The 14,202-nt window shown below is 39.9% G+C and overlaps 1 protein-coding gene across 1 annotated transcript in view; it reads right to left on the bottom strand.

The window, feature by feature from the left end:
- Positions 1–802: 802 nt before the first annotated feature.
- The window catches only part of pigt (phosphatidylinositol glycan anchor biosynthesis, class T), a 35,957-nt gene continuing 22,557 nt past the window's right edge, over positions 803–14,202 (bottom strand). Inside the window, exons 7-12 of the mRNA XM_067446681.1 lie at positions 12,407–12,504; positions 12,072–12,228; positions 11,678–11,878; positions 2,047–2,212; positions 1,825–1,908; positions 803–1,731 (exon numbers count right to left, since the gene is read on the bottom strand). Coding sequence (XP_067302782.1) covers positions 1,479–1,731; positions 1,825–1,908; positions 2,047–2,212; positions 11,678–11,878; positions 12,072–12,228; positions 12,407–12,504 — 959 coding nt within the window. The 3' untranslated portion in view covers positions 803–1,478. The remainder of the gene's footprint in view (positions 1,732–1,824; positions 1,909–2,046; positions 2,213–11,677; positions 11,879–12,071; positions 12,229–12,406; positions 12,505–14,202) is intronic.

Genomic DNA, 14,202 nt, shown 5'->3' with positions numbered 1-14,202 from the left:
TTGAAATGGTTGTTTCAACAAAACAATGACCCAAAACACACTAGTAAACGGGCAAAGTCTTGGTTCCAAACCAACAAAATTAATGTTATGGAGTGGCCAGCCCAATCTCCAGACCTTAATCCAATTGAGAACTTGTGGGGTGATATCAAAAATGCTGTTTCTGAAGCAAAACCAAGAAATGTGAATGAATTGTGGAATGTTGTTAAAGAATCATGGAGTGGAATAACAGCTGAGAGGTGCCACAAGTTGGTTGACTCCATGCCACACAGATGTCAAGCAGTTTTAAAAAACTGTGGTCATACAACTAAATATTAGTTTAGTGATTCACAGGATTGCTAAATCCCAGAAAAAAAATGTTTGTACAAAATAGTTTTGAGTTTGTACAGTCAAAGGTAGACACTGCTATTTTTTTGAACACACCCCTTTCAACTAATTGCCCAATTGCACAGCCTTAAGAGCGTGCATATCATGAATGCTGGGTCTTGTTTGTTTTCTGACAATCTACTGAACCTACTGGTAACTTGTTTGCCACGTAGCAATAAAAAATATACTAAAAACCTTGATTATTCTGATTAGTCACATTGTACTGCTATTATTTTGAACAAGACTGTATGTAGGTGTCTGGAAGATGCGTCTGGGAATTTCAACCACACACACATACAAAAAAGTGGTAAGCTGATAATGGTACTACTTGGACAAAATAAAAGTAACTGATTAAATTAGACTGAGTGAGTTCAGGGGGGAAAAAATTCATTACATTCTTCCTCAAAATAAACAAACAGCTGCAAACTATTCTTAAAACTTTACAGGTTTCCAGTCAGTTTATTATGGGAAAGTTAACCAGAACCAAAGAGCTGGTTCAGAATTTGAATTCAACACCACTCAGAACAACACACAGTTATGATGACTGTGGAGATCACCAGGCAAAACACAAAAACAAATCTGTCCAGTCCTTTAAAATAACACGTACTTGAATATCAGTGCATTACAGAAAGTGGAAAATATTTGCCACATTTTTAGACATTAATTTTCAGTAGTTGGATTGTGGCGTCTGTTTCTCTGATGCTTGGTCTCGCTCTCAAAGAGGTGGCGTAAACTGAGACGACTTAATATCACTGATGCTCTTTCATGTGTACATTTCTCCCAGATGTCCAAAGCATACAGTTCCTCTGAGAAATTTTCACGTGACAGTTTTCTAAAACAACACTGCAAAAACTGTATTTGCTAATGTGACCCGAGAAAACAAAAGACAAAAAAAGAGGCTCATATTTTATTGAGACAAAACAAATTTTTTTTTTAAAAAGTGGCCATCTGTCTTGGAAGCTCATTTGTTCAACAAAAGCTCAGAACAGTCACTTGGCATCGAGTCGTTCCAGGGCTGAAAAGCATCTTAAAGCTCCAGCAGATGCTGTTTTAGTGTCCTAATTCTCTCAGCTGCCTAATATGGACATTTCAGACGTCAGACCTGCTCTCGGCTGTTAGGTCAGCAGTGGTACTCCCCTTATGCGACGAACGAGGTTGGCCAACCGCTTGGCCAGCGGTGGACTCGGTTCATCCACTTGAAACGTGCGGGTCAGCAAGTTGTAAAAGGAGCCGTAGCCCACCGCGACCACCGTGCACGTGAGGCAGATGACGTTGTAGGGCATGCTGAAGTCAGGCGTGGGTAGATTCACCAGCAGGGGTTCGGTGTACACTCGCACAAAGTAGCTTGATTCTTCTTTGACAGGGACACTGGAAGTCAGAGGTGAAAAATGTTATAAAGAACCAAAACAAATAATAAGGTACACTTATTTACTATCAACACCAAGGCCAGTTTATACTTACAAACTGCTAAATAAAGGTTGGTCTTGTGTGAAGTTGGTGTTCATTGCAACCATGCTTGGCACAAGGGCGCTAACCACAGAGGACCTGCAATAACATATTTTTGGAATATCAATCAGATAATAAGGATTCGTAGAACTATAATAACATTTCATGAATTATATTTAGTGAAGAATTAGAAAAGAACCTGGATCTTTTAAAATACTTGATAAGCAAGACTATTACCCAACATAGAAGCCGTGGTTGGGATCAGGGGTGTACTCAGTCCATTTAAGCAGGGCCCTTTCAAACTGTACAGTGACTTCTGTCATCGAATGAGGTGGTAACTGGACCAGCATCTCCAGTAGATGAGGACGATGGCGGTCTTTAGCAGGCTGATAGTGAATGTAACCTAGAGGAGAAGAAACAAAGGTTTGTAAGCTCTTTATACCAGACTTGTTCTGTCTACTTAAGGTAGGAACACACCAAACCAACGGCAAAGAACTAGCGCTTAAGAAAGTGTTGTTGCCTCGTGTCGCCAGTGTCAGGAAAAAAACAAAAACAGCACCTGAACACACCAAAATGACTACAGGTGACTGTCAACTAGCATGCATGTTCTTTATGCAGATATATATTCAACATTCAAAAAGGGAATGTGAAACTAAGACTGCAGATAATCAAACCATAAAGCAGTGCCTGCTTTATTAGGCAGAAAGTGAACAGTGGTGAACCGGCAACAGCGGTCATTGATCAAGGCTCATTGATGCACGTGGGGACCGAAGCCTGGCCCATGTGATTCGATCAAAAAGACAAGCTACTGTTAATGCTGGTACTAATAAAAAGGGTTTCAGAATACACAGTGCGTCAGTTTGTTGTGTATGGGGCTGCATAGCCGCAGATCAGTCAGGGTCCCCATGCTGACCCCTGTCCACCGCTGAAAGTGCCAGCAGAAGGCATGGGAGCATAACAAGGGAGGAATGGACGAAGGTGAATCACGATTTCTTTTACTTCACGTGGATGGCGAGCTGTGTGAGGGTTGCTTACCTCGGGAACACATGGCACTAGGATGCACTATGGGAAAAAAGTCAAGCTGACGGAAGCAGTGTGATTCTTTGGGCAATGTTCTGGTCTGAAACCTTGGGTCCTGCTATCCATGTGGATGTTACTCTGACATGTATCACCTACCTAAGCATTGTTACAGACCATGAACACCCTTTCATGGAAACCATATTCCCTGGTGGCTGTGGTCTCTTTCAGCAGGATAATGTGCCACAAAGCAAAATTTGTGGTCAGGAATGGTTTGAGGAGCACAACGAGTCTGAGGTGTTGACTTGGTCAAGGGTGACCAACCCATTATTAGGAAGGTGGTCATAATGTTATGCCTGATCGGTGTATATACATGTGCTGGTCTTTAATTAGAATATCATCAAAAAGTTGATTTATTTCATTAATTTCATTCAAAAAGTGAAACTTGTATATTCAATTCATTCATTACACACAGACTGATATATTTCAAATGTTTATTTATTTTAATTTTGATGATTATAACTGACCACTGAGGAAAATCCCAAATTCAGTATCTCAGAAAATTATATTGTGAAAAAGTTCAATATTGAAGACACCTGGTGCCACACTCTAATCAACTAATTAACTCAAAACACCTGCAAAGGCCTTTAAATGCTCTCTCAGTCTAGTTCTGTAGACTACACAACCATAGGGGTGACTGTTGACTTAAAAGTGGTCCAAAAGACGACCATCGGCACCTTGCACAAGGAGGGCAAGACACAAAAAGCCATTGCAAAAGAGGCTGGTTGTTCACAAAGCTGTGTCCAAGCCCATTAATAGAGAAGCAAAGGGAAGGAAAATATGTGGTAGAAAAAAGTGTACAAGCAATAGGGATAACTGCACATTGGAAAGAATTGTGAAACAAAACCAATTAATAAATGTGGACTTTCAGCTGTCACAATCCTTGTGTCAAACCACTCTTGAACAACAGACAGCATCAAATGCATCTCGCCTGGGCTAAAGACAAAAAGGACTGCTGAGTGGTCCAAAGTTATGTTCTCTAATGAAAGTAAATTTTGCATTTCCTTTGGAAATCAGGGTCAGAGTCTGGAGGAATAGAGGAGAGGCACACAATCCACGTTGCTTGAGATCCAGTGTAAAGTTTCCACTGTCAGTGATGGTTTGGGGTGCCATGTCACCTGCTGGTGTTGGTCCAACTGTGTTTTCTGAGGTCCAAGGTCAATGCAACCTTATACCAGGAAGTTTTAGAGTACTTCTTGCTTCCTGCTGCTGACCAACTTTATGGAGATGCAGATTTCATCTTAAAACAGGACTGCACAGAGTGCCAAAGCAACCAGTACCTGGTTACCTGGTTTAAGGACCCTGGTATCCCTTTTCTTAATTGGCAAGCAAACACACCTGACCTTAACCCCATAGAATTTCTATGGGGTATTGTGCAAAGGAAGACGCGATATGCCAGACCCAACAATGCAGAAGAGCTGAAGGCCACTATCAGAGCAATCTGGGCTCTCATAACACCTGAGCACTGCCACAGACTAATCGACTCCATGCCACGCCGCATCGCTGCAGTAATTCAGGCAAAAGGAGCCACAACTAAGTATTGAGTCAACCCTCTACGCACCTTGGCAATAGAATCGCCATTGGCCAGTACATTTTTTTGTTTATTCACCAGACTGATATACTTTATTATATTATACTATACTACACTACACACACACACACACACTTTGGACTGGTGGTGGTGCTTAAGATATTGTTGGCGTTTCTGTAAAAAATAGATAATAGAAATATAATAAGATAATAATAATAATAATACTAATTCTACTAAAAACAAACATCGCACAAATATTCATGAAACCAGCAGCTCATAATTCCTTAATCACGTTGACAGCATTCGCTCAAACTGATTTGCTAAAATCAAAACGAGCACAGGAAAAGATGAGCGCCAGCCAACAAGAATGCCGTTTGCGCATTAGTTCCGCTCACTACCAGAGAAAAACTGCATATCTTCTGCTTGTTCTTAAAAGCTAAATAAGTCTAAATGAACTCTTGTATTTTGACAGGAAAATACAACAAAAAATATTGTTAACATGTAGCGCGTCGATTCTGCGTGGTATGCAAGACTCTCTCTTTCTCTTAGCAAAGTGACGGCGAGTTGTGCGCCTTCACACTACTAGAGTATGCGGTACGTCGTCAGATGAGCTGAGAAACTCTCATACGCTCAGTCTGAAGGTGTTTCTCAATGTCAAGGATGCTTCCTTGGTAGGACTGATCCTTCCAAGTCACTTCCTTCAGAGGCTAGGCGAGGCTCCTCTTTAGCATTCGGAGAACACGTAAATGGAACAGGCTAGCAAGTGCACGTCATTGCGTCATTACGTCAGTGAAAAGGTCCGTTGGCCATCAATAACGTTATGTGTAACATTATTTGTATATATTTTTATATCAATACAGTAGTAATTTGTACCGGCATTTAAACGTTAAACTTTACGTATATTTACTACGGTTATAACAAATGTTTGGTAACGTAAATAAAAGCATTGTGGCAATCAGCAAGGCGAGGGACCGTGAGAGCGGGTCAGTGGAGTGATAATGAGCGGCAGCTGATCGCCGCCACAACGGTCTCAGCTCACGGCAGAGTCATTGGAGTATAAATGGTGGAGCATGGAAGACGAGAGAGGACTAGGCCTGGAGTTTATGTTATGGTTTGTTTATGGTTTATTATGTGTGTGCGGGCAGTCGTCCATGAGGGGCTACCCGCGTTACTTTCGTTTTGTTTATTATTTATTATAAAGTTGTTGAACGTTCGCCGGTTCCCACCTCCTTCCTTCCCATCTCCAAACTCCGATACAAGCATATTTGCCCCGTTCACGCTCCGACTCCGGGAACATCAGAAGATAGCGAAGCTGCGCGCATAGGATTGTGGGTGATTTGAGAGCGCGAAAGCTACTCATATGCATCCTTTCCTGTACAGTCCCTGACAAAATTCTTGTCGCTTGTGTACAAATTGACCTAAAGTGCCGCTGAAATATATTTCAAATCAAGATTTTTTTTACAAGAAATGGCTCATTTTAATCCCACCAGCTTTTGTGATAATGTTTCAGTGAAAAACTAAACTTTCAAAAAGTATTCTAATATTCACAGCTTGGTAAAGCCCATTGAGTCAATTTTTGCAAAGACATAAGTGTTGTCGCCTTGTCATATGAGCTTCACCTGTGACTAATATTGGATCAATTAGGTCTCAAGTGTGTATAAAAAGAACCCCAGTACACTAGACCTTCACATCAACTGCAACTAGACCTCTGCAAACATGCCTAAGATTAACCCTGAGACTAAAGTTTTGATTATCATGAGGCTGAAGACCAGATCCATTGCTGATGTGGCAGACACCTTCAATGTGTCTCAGCGTCAAGTACAGAGGATTAAAAAAAGATTTGAAGAGACTGGAGACGTTTTTGACAAGCCCAGGTCAGGCAGACCCCGCAAGACAACTGCTCAAGAGGACCGTTTGTTGGCTTGAAAATCCAAGGCCAGCCAATTTTCCACTGCAGCAGAGCTCCACGAGACCTGGTCACCTGAAGTCCCTGTGTCAACCAGAACAGTTTGTCGGATTCTGTCTCGAAATGGCCTCCATGGTTGAATCAGTGCCCAGAAGCCAGCACTAAACAAAAGACAATTGAAAAACCGTGTGGCATTTGCCAAGGCCCACAGCCTGCTAAAAGGATGGATGCTGGAAAAGTGGCAGAAGGTGGATTTTTCAGATGATTCTTCTGTTGAATTACACCACAGTCGCCGCAAATATTGCAGGAGACCTACTGGTGCCCGAATGGATCCGAGATTCACCCAGAAAACAGTGAAGTTTGGTGGCGGAAAAATCATGGTCTGGGGTTACATCCAGTATGGGGGTGTGCGAGATCTGCAAAATTGGCTGGCATTGGAGCCAACAAACGGTTCTCTCGAGCAGTTGTCTTGCGGGGTCTGCCTGACCTGGGCTTGTCAAAAACGTCTCCAGTCTCTTCAAATCTTTTTTTAATCCTCTGTACTTGACGCTGAGACACATTGAAGGTGTCTGCCACATCAGCAGTGGATCTGGTCTTCAGCCTCTTGATAATCAAAACTTTAGTCTCAGGGTGAATCTTAGGCATGTTTGCAGAGGTCTAGTTGCAGTTGATGTGAAGGTCTAGTGTACTGGGGTTCTTTTTATACACACTTGAGACCTAATTGATCCATTATTAGTCACAGGTGAAGCTCATATGACAAGGTGACAACACTTATGTCTTTGCAAAAATTGACTCAATGGGCTTTACCAAGCTGTGAATATTAGAATACTTTTTGAAAGTTTAGTTTTTCACTGAAACATTATCACAAAAGCTGGTGGGATTAAAATGAGCCATTTCTTGTAAAAAAAAATTTGATTAGAAATATATTTCAGCAGCACTTTAGGTCAATTTGTACAAAAGCGACAAGACTTTTGTCAGGGACTGTACATGATTCCCTGCTTTTCCAGGTACTTAAGTCTGGTGTCCACAAAAGACAACGAACCTTTCGCAAAAACATGTACGCGTTTGCAAACCCTAAGTTGATTCTGCACTAATAAGTTGCACTAATTCTGAACTAATAAGAAAGGTAAGTCGCATTTGATTGCACTCAGAAATAATTCCTAAATAAGGCGAAATAATGTAGGCTTTACTACAAACATTATAAACAGACATAGCTATAGGTTATTTTAGTTCCACTCACTCCAGTATTTAGAACAGATCAATAATTAAACAAGGCTATAACTATAAAGCCAAAACAAAATAATTTAATGAGGAATTGAAAGTAACCAGCGTTTTGCTCACGTAGCCTAACTCTCTCCAAATGTTTTGCGATGTATTTGGATGCTAAACCATTATTATTATTATAGGCTTTGTATTTCACTCGCATAGGCCTGTTGATGAAAAAAAATCATCCTCTTCACAAGCGCAAGAATGTGTTTGGGAATAGAGACCTGCACCCCCGCAGGACTCGCGAAACCTAACGGATATAGAGTGCGGTGAACCTAACGAATATATAGGATTCGTGGCGCGAGACTAGATTTGATGGCTGAGTGCGGCGGCGGGCGGTAAGGATTGCGGGAAAATAAAACTATTTGATGGACTCCGGCAACTATTTGCGGGACTCAAACTTCCGCAAAATAGAAATATCTACAAAATAAAACATCTAGAAACAAATAAATTGTTATTCATCTATTGCAAAAAACCAACAAGGACAACTAAAACTAAATAAAAACGATTTATAGGCGCAAGCAGGCAGACTAACACATTTTTGCTGCATTGTGTATGTACAGGCTTCGGACATTAAAAGCTCCATGTGTGTTTTTCTCCCCGTTGTAAGTGTACAGTTTGAGCATTCACTTGGTCTCATGTGAGCATCTAGTTTTGCTTGGGCAGTATACACTTTTTTGTCCATGTGTTTAGGGTTGTTTGTTTAGCATGCGGCTTGTGCTCATCATTAGCCATGGCGTGTACTTTCATATTTTGTTCTGTGTAGCATGTAACGGTTACTCTGGTACATGGGTGACATTTTTCATCCTGTCCTCTAGAGGGCAACAGAGGGAGGAAGTGGTTTTAAGGTTACGAGTAGCATAGAGGAGAGGCATGGCAGTGGAGCATGGGTGAAAATACCTGGAATCACATTGTGTTTGAGAGTTAAGTGAATTGTACATTCTAATGCTTTACAATCTTGTTCAAATGCACATTTGTATGTACCCATAAAAATGTTAATTCATAGTGTTATTCATAGCAGAGGACTCTGTTATGGGGCTTGAGTGCACTGATACCTACTTCTTACCTGTGTTGGATTGTGCCAGTGCCTAATCTAGGATTTAGGATTGTATATCTTCATTGCCTGCTGGGACTGGGACTTCTACAACACTCATATAAGAGACTTGCATTGCAGACTGTATATCCTTTTCCCTCTACGGCATTTTGAAATGTTTGGTACTGTTTTTTGTTTGTGTATCACTAGTATTTTGGGTTTGGAATTGATTTACTGTTTATTTGTTTACTTATAGTGTTGAGCTTCGATATTCAAAATGCTGTCTTGGATTTCCATCCATGTGCTAAGTGTTACTATGTTATCTCATTCAGTGGTTAAATAGATACAATTTATTTTCGCTCCCTCATTAAGAATCTTACAGTTAGTTTGAAAACAAACTATTGGCAAAAGTGAATTCCCGTTTTTTTGAGGATTTCTTATTGCATAAAAAACTAAGGCGAGCCAGTTACAAGCATGAAGGGGTTTGATTGTTTCGATTGTTTATTTTTGAAGCCCAATAAAAAGCCCATTAACTTCTGCACCCTTGAGTCCTTCATCTCTTACCTCACCTGACAATAAGTAACATTATAAATATTTTATATTTTAAATGTCATTTGTTTTATACATAGTATAGATTTTAAGACTCTACGACATTTGACAGTGATAATGATTTGTCACATATATAATTTAAACATATAATATGTGGACTAAAGATATATGTCAATATATGGAATTTCTGATGCTGTGCATATATGTGCATTTATGTTTTTACTCTATATGAGCATATTAAGATATGTCATATATGAGACCTATGTGTCAATATATGTATTATACATACATTAACATATATAATATATGGGATACATTTATATGTCAATATATGGAATTGTTCCAATTTCTAATATGTTTCATATACGTTTTTACCTTATATATCACATATATCACATATATTGATATTTCATATATAGACATATATTACATTTCCGTATGGGCAGTTTGGACTACACCCCTGCACTTCCTGGCATGAATGATGTCACTAGAACCGTTTGTTGACTAACCCTCCGCCCACAAGTACACGCAAAATAGGGGGCGTGGTCTTGTTGCTCTCCCATGTGGAGAAGAGCGCACATTCAGCGCTTGCATCTCCCCGTTATGGTAAGAGGCGGGACCTTTCCGGGCAAAGTGCGCTAAGCTGCTGTCCAATCACAACACGAGAAGCGCTGGCCCAATCAGAACTCGTTACGCGTTTCTGAAGGAGGGACTTCATAGAACAAGGAAATCATCAGGCCGTTTTTAGGACAGAGAAGACAGCGCTGTTCAGATAAGTAAATTGTGTGAAAAATACTGTGTTTTTTTTCACGCGAAACATGATCTCATGTTATATTGCACACTGTAAACATAATCAAAGCTTCGAAAACACGCGAAGAACGGGACTTTTAATAGAAAGTTAAGTGGAAGGGAAAAGTGTGGGCAAAAAAGGTGCACAAGCAGAAGGGATGACTGCTGCCTGAAGAGGACTGTCAGGGAAAGGCCATTCAAATGTGTGGAGGAGCTTCACAAGGAATGGATTGAGGCTTGAGATACTGCATCAAGAGCCACCACACACAGACAGATCCTGGACATGTCCTTCAAATGTGGTGCAAAGTTTCCACAGTCTGTGTTGGTTAGGGGAGCCATGTCATCGGCTGGAGTTGGTCCACTGTGCTTTATTAAAGGGTCATGAACCCCCCTTTTCAGCAGCAGTCGAATCTACTTCAGGGTACTTCAGTGCTGGGAAGATGAATGTGTATTTAAACTGGGTCATTTATGGAGTAGATATGTGAAATTATTTTGAATTTGGTGCCTTCTAGGCCAAGGAAGAAAGACAACAACTCCCAGAATGCACTTGCTTCGCTGCCCTACAAGGCCACTCACAAAACCACTGCTACTGGTTCACTTGCCCACCAGGAGTAAGATTTTATTCACTTAATCACAAGAACGAAGAGCTGAGATGAGCTAAGGTAAGCACAGGCGCGGCATACATTAATGGTGTGTGTTCAGTTTGGCACATTTTCAGATAATGCCTATAGAAGCTTAACTTCATAGGACTTAATTTGAAAAGTTGAAACACTCACTTTGCTCTGCACCGCTCCGTTTACATGAATGCCCTGCGGCTGCCTGAGCGGAGTGCTGTGAGTGAGATCCCATCCCCCATGCGCGGGTTGAAAACATGCGTAAATAGCTCCCTCTACTGGCTGAAGTCTTTAGCCTCTGGCCAAAAAATCCTCTGATGACGCAAAATGATGATATTTGCGACATCTGAGGCTTTTTTTCCAAAAAATAAAATACAAACGTCTCTTTGCATCCCTTTAAGGGGGAGTTTTACATTCAAAAAGTATCCCTTTAAAGGGGCCCTAGAATGAGTTGAAACAATATGTTAAATTATTCTCTGATATCTACATAGAGGGTATGTGGCTTATTTAAGGGCAAAAATTGTCCATATACAGTTTTACAGGTCCATTTACAACCCTATAAATTGTCCTTAGGATGTAATGCTCTGTTTTTGCCTTATTTGGAAGAGTCATGAATATTAATGTTGAGCTCTGCTCTGATTGGCTTTTTTCAGCAGCTCACAGCACAGCAGTTCAGTTGTTCAGTGAAGCGGCTTGTGAGTCCTGACAGAACACAGACCGACTGAATGACACTAAGCAGAACATTTAATATTTTATTATACATACTTTATTTTTATTTCATGTAATATTCTTAATTGATTAGATTTTGAATTTGGTGGTTTTATAAGCTGTATGACAATCATCAAAATTATAACAAATAAAGGCTTGAAATATCTCACTTTGCATGTAATGAGTCTTTATATATTATATCAGTTTCACCTTTTAAGTTGAATTACTGAATAAATTAACTTTTCCACAACATTCTAATTTATTGAGATGCACCTGTATATAACATTTAGAGAAGATTCAAGTGTTCATAATTGTAGAACTGCTGTAAAACACGAAATACACATGCAAACCATACATATAGTTTGGAGTTTACAATAAATGTAGAATGAACTCACTGGGTTTGTTATCACGGGACTTGCTGTTGACTGTCAGAGTGTGAATGTACAGCTGCAGAAACCAGGGCACTGAATCCATCAGCAGTACAGGAAAAGCCCGATATGGGTGGTTATTATAGATGACAGTGTGAATTTCCCCTGTCTGCAGCCCAAAACCAGCCACATACCGCTCTGCATGCAGCAGAGGACGCAGCATATCACCTAAACACAAACAGAGATTAAAAGTGAGTATGAGAGTTGTTACTGTAATAACTAAAATAGCTCCAGTTATTTTCACTTGAAATGTTTATACAATAATACTCCTGACACCATCATAGTTTTACAATGACTATCATGGGGCACCAATCAGGTTAAAGTCCATCAGATGGACATCATCTATTTAACTCATTCATACCACTGTCCCCTTTCCAGCGCAGTAGGAGATTGAGTGAACGTAACTGGCCAAACGTCTCAGCTCTGGTCAGGTCATATACTGAATATGTCCTGCGATCCCCCAACACCACAGCTTGGCTGAGCAGAGCAGTGGCAGGACTCAACTCAAACAGCTCCCCCTGTTGGACAAACAGCATATCGCTCAAACAAACTGACTGAATACAGCAGAAAATTACAGTGGAAAAAGATCGAATGGAATTTACAATTTAAAAAAGCTTCTTAGACTGTTTTATTTTACATTTACAGGTACATTAAAGCATCACAAAGCAGAAAGAAAATACTCATTGACTGTTTCACCTCAGGGTTGTCTGTGATGTCCACATAGACTTTACTAGAGGAAGCAAGAGGACATGCCTCTGTCAGAGTTCGAGAAAACATCTTAAACAGTGACCATTCTGTCAAAAGATGATAATAGATATTAGTAATTAATATACAGATGTGTTGAGCATAGTATTGCTTCAGGTGTGTAATTGCAAAAATAATTAATGAGGTGCACCAAAATGTAAACAAAGCCTAGGACTTTCCCATGCCTTCATGACACTGCTCTATCTAGATTTTACTCTTCCCTTTAAAAAAATGTATTCATCCTTGCAAAATATGTCACTATGTTTGCAAGCACCCCAAATGTGATTTAAACAACATTACAATGAAACCGCTAAAACTCAACACACTACTTCTATCAAATTGATGCAATGAAGCTCATAATTGTAGCAAACATAACCATAGTAAAATGTGACGTATGCTGATTTTAAATTATAACATGAATATAATGCAGTATATTGATGGATATCGAAATGGAGATATTTTGCCAAAGAAGTCAACAAATCCAAGTGCGCTGGAAGATTTTGGGCATTTGTCAGCGAGTCAAAAATCGGGGCTAAAATCGGGCAGTGTGAACTCAGCATAAGGAAAATCTCAAATTCAGTATCTCAGAAAATTAGAATATTGTGAAAAGGTTCAATATTGAAGACACCTGGTGCCATACTCTAATCAGCTAATTAACTCAAAACACCTGCAAAGGCCTTTAAATGGTCTCTCAGTCTAGTTCTGTACATAGATATCCATAATAAGGGCTAGATATCTTACGGCGGAGTCACCATCAGCATCACCGGCGGCCATCTTGTCACAGGCAAGCTTTCTGTTGGGCTCTGTGGAGCCTGATGTAAGGTGAGCGATCTGTACGAACATAAATACTCTTATCTCGCTGAAATCTTGACGGATTTACAAATGGTTTGGTTTCTTACAAACGTTATTAACATGGCTACAAATCTGGATGCTCTAACACATTGAAATTGCAGCTTTTCGTTTCGATAAACTACTTAATCGTGCAGCTTGTGTATCATGGCTAACTTAAGCTTGGAACATACTCTGCAAGAACAAAGAAATTTGTTCGTTTTCTCGAGGTGGCAAGAACAAGAACAAAGTTCGTTCTGGCCAGTACATTCATACTTCATGAAAAAAGCAGGTGCCGAGCATCTGCGTTTATCCGCATTAACCATGCCCACTTTAAATGTATGACCAATCACACAATAGTTCTCGGACACCTGCAAGAAAAAAGTTCTGCTCAGGCGATGTGTCGAGAACAAGCTGTGAGAACTCCCAAACCAGGGCTGAGAGAACAAACTGACGTCATTTTGTTCTCGCAGCCCTGGGAGCGAGAACTTTTTTCTTTGTTCTTGCGGAGTGTGTTGAAGCCTTTACATGCACGTTATCAAGGGGGCTGAGACCACAATCGATTTGTGTGTATATATATATATATATATATATATATATATATATATATATATATATATATATAGCTAGCTCTGGAAAAAAATTCAGAGCTGTATACATGTATAAATATATATAATTTCTCATGTTGTACAGTTTAAGCAGCCTATATATTGATTTAACATAAATACCTTGTGTGTATGTATATTCATTGCACCTATCTGTTCTGTTCAATGTTACTTTCATATTGAAGTCCATGGTTATAATTATTCATAAGTATGTAGTGTCATAACTACATCTCTGACATTTATAACAAACGAAACAGTTTGAAAATCGGTTGTAAATTGAGCAAGTTTTGGTTATTTAAAAGTAAATGCGCCATT

The sequence above is a fragment of the Pseudorasbora parva genome, chromosome 6 (assembly GCF_024679245.1).
Source record: "Pseudorasbora parva isolate DD20220531a chromosome 6, ASM2467924v1, whole genome shotgun sequence".
Lineage (NCBI taxonomy): Eukaryota > Metazoa > Chordata > Actinopteri > Cypriniformes > Gobionidae > Pseudorasbora > Pseudorasbora parva.
Note: the sequence above shows the minus strand (reverse complement) of the source record. Positions and strands in the feature narration are given on the sequence as shown.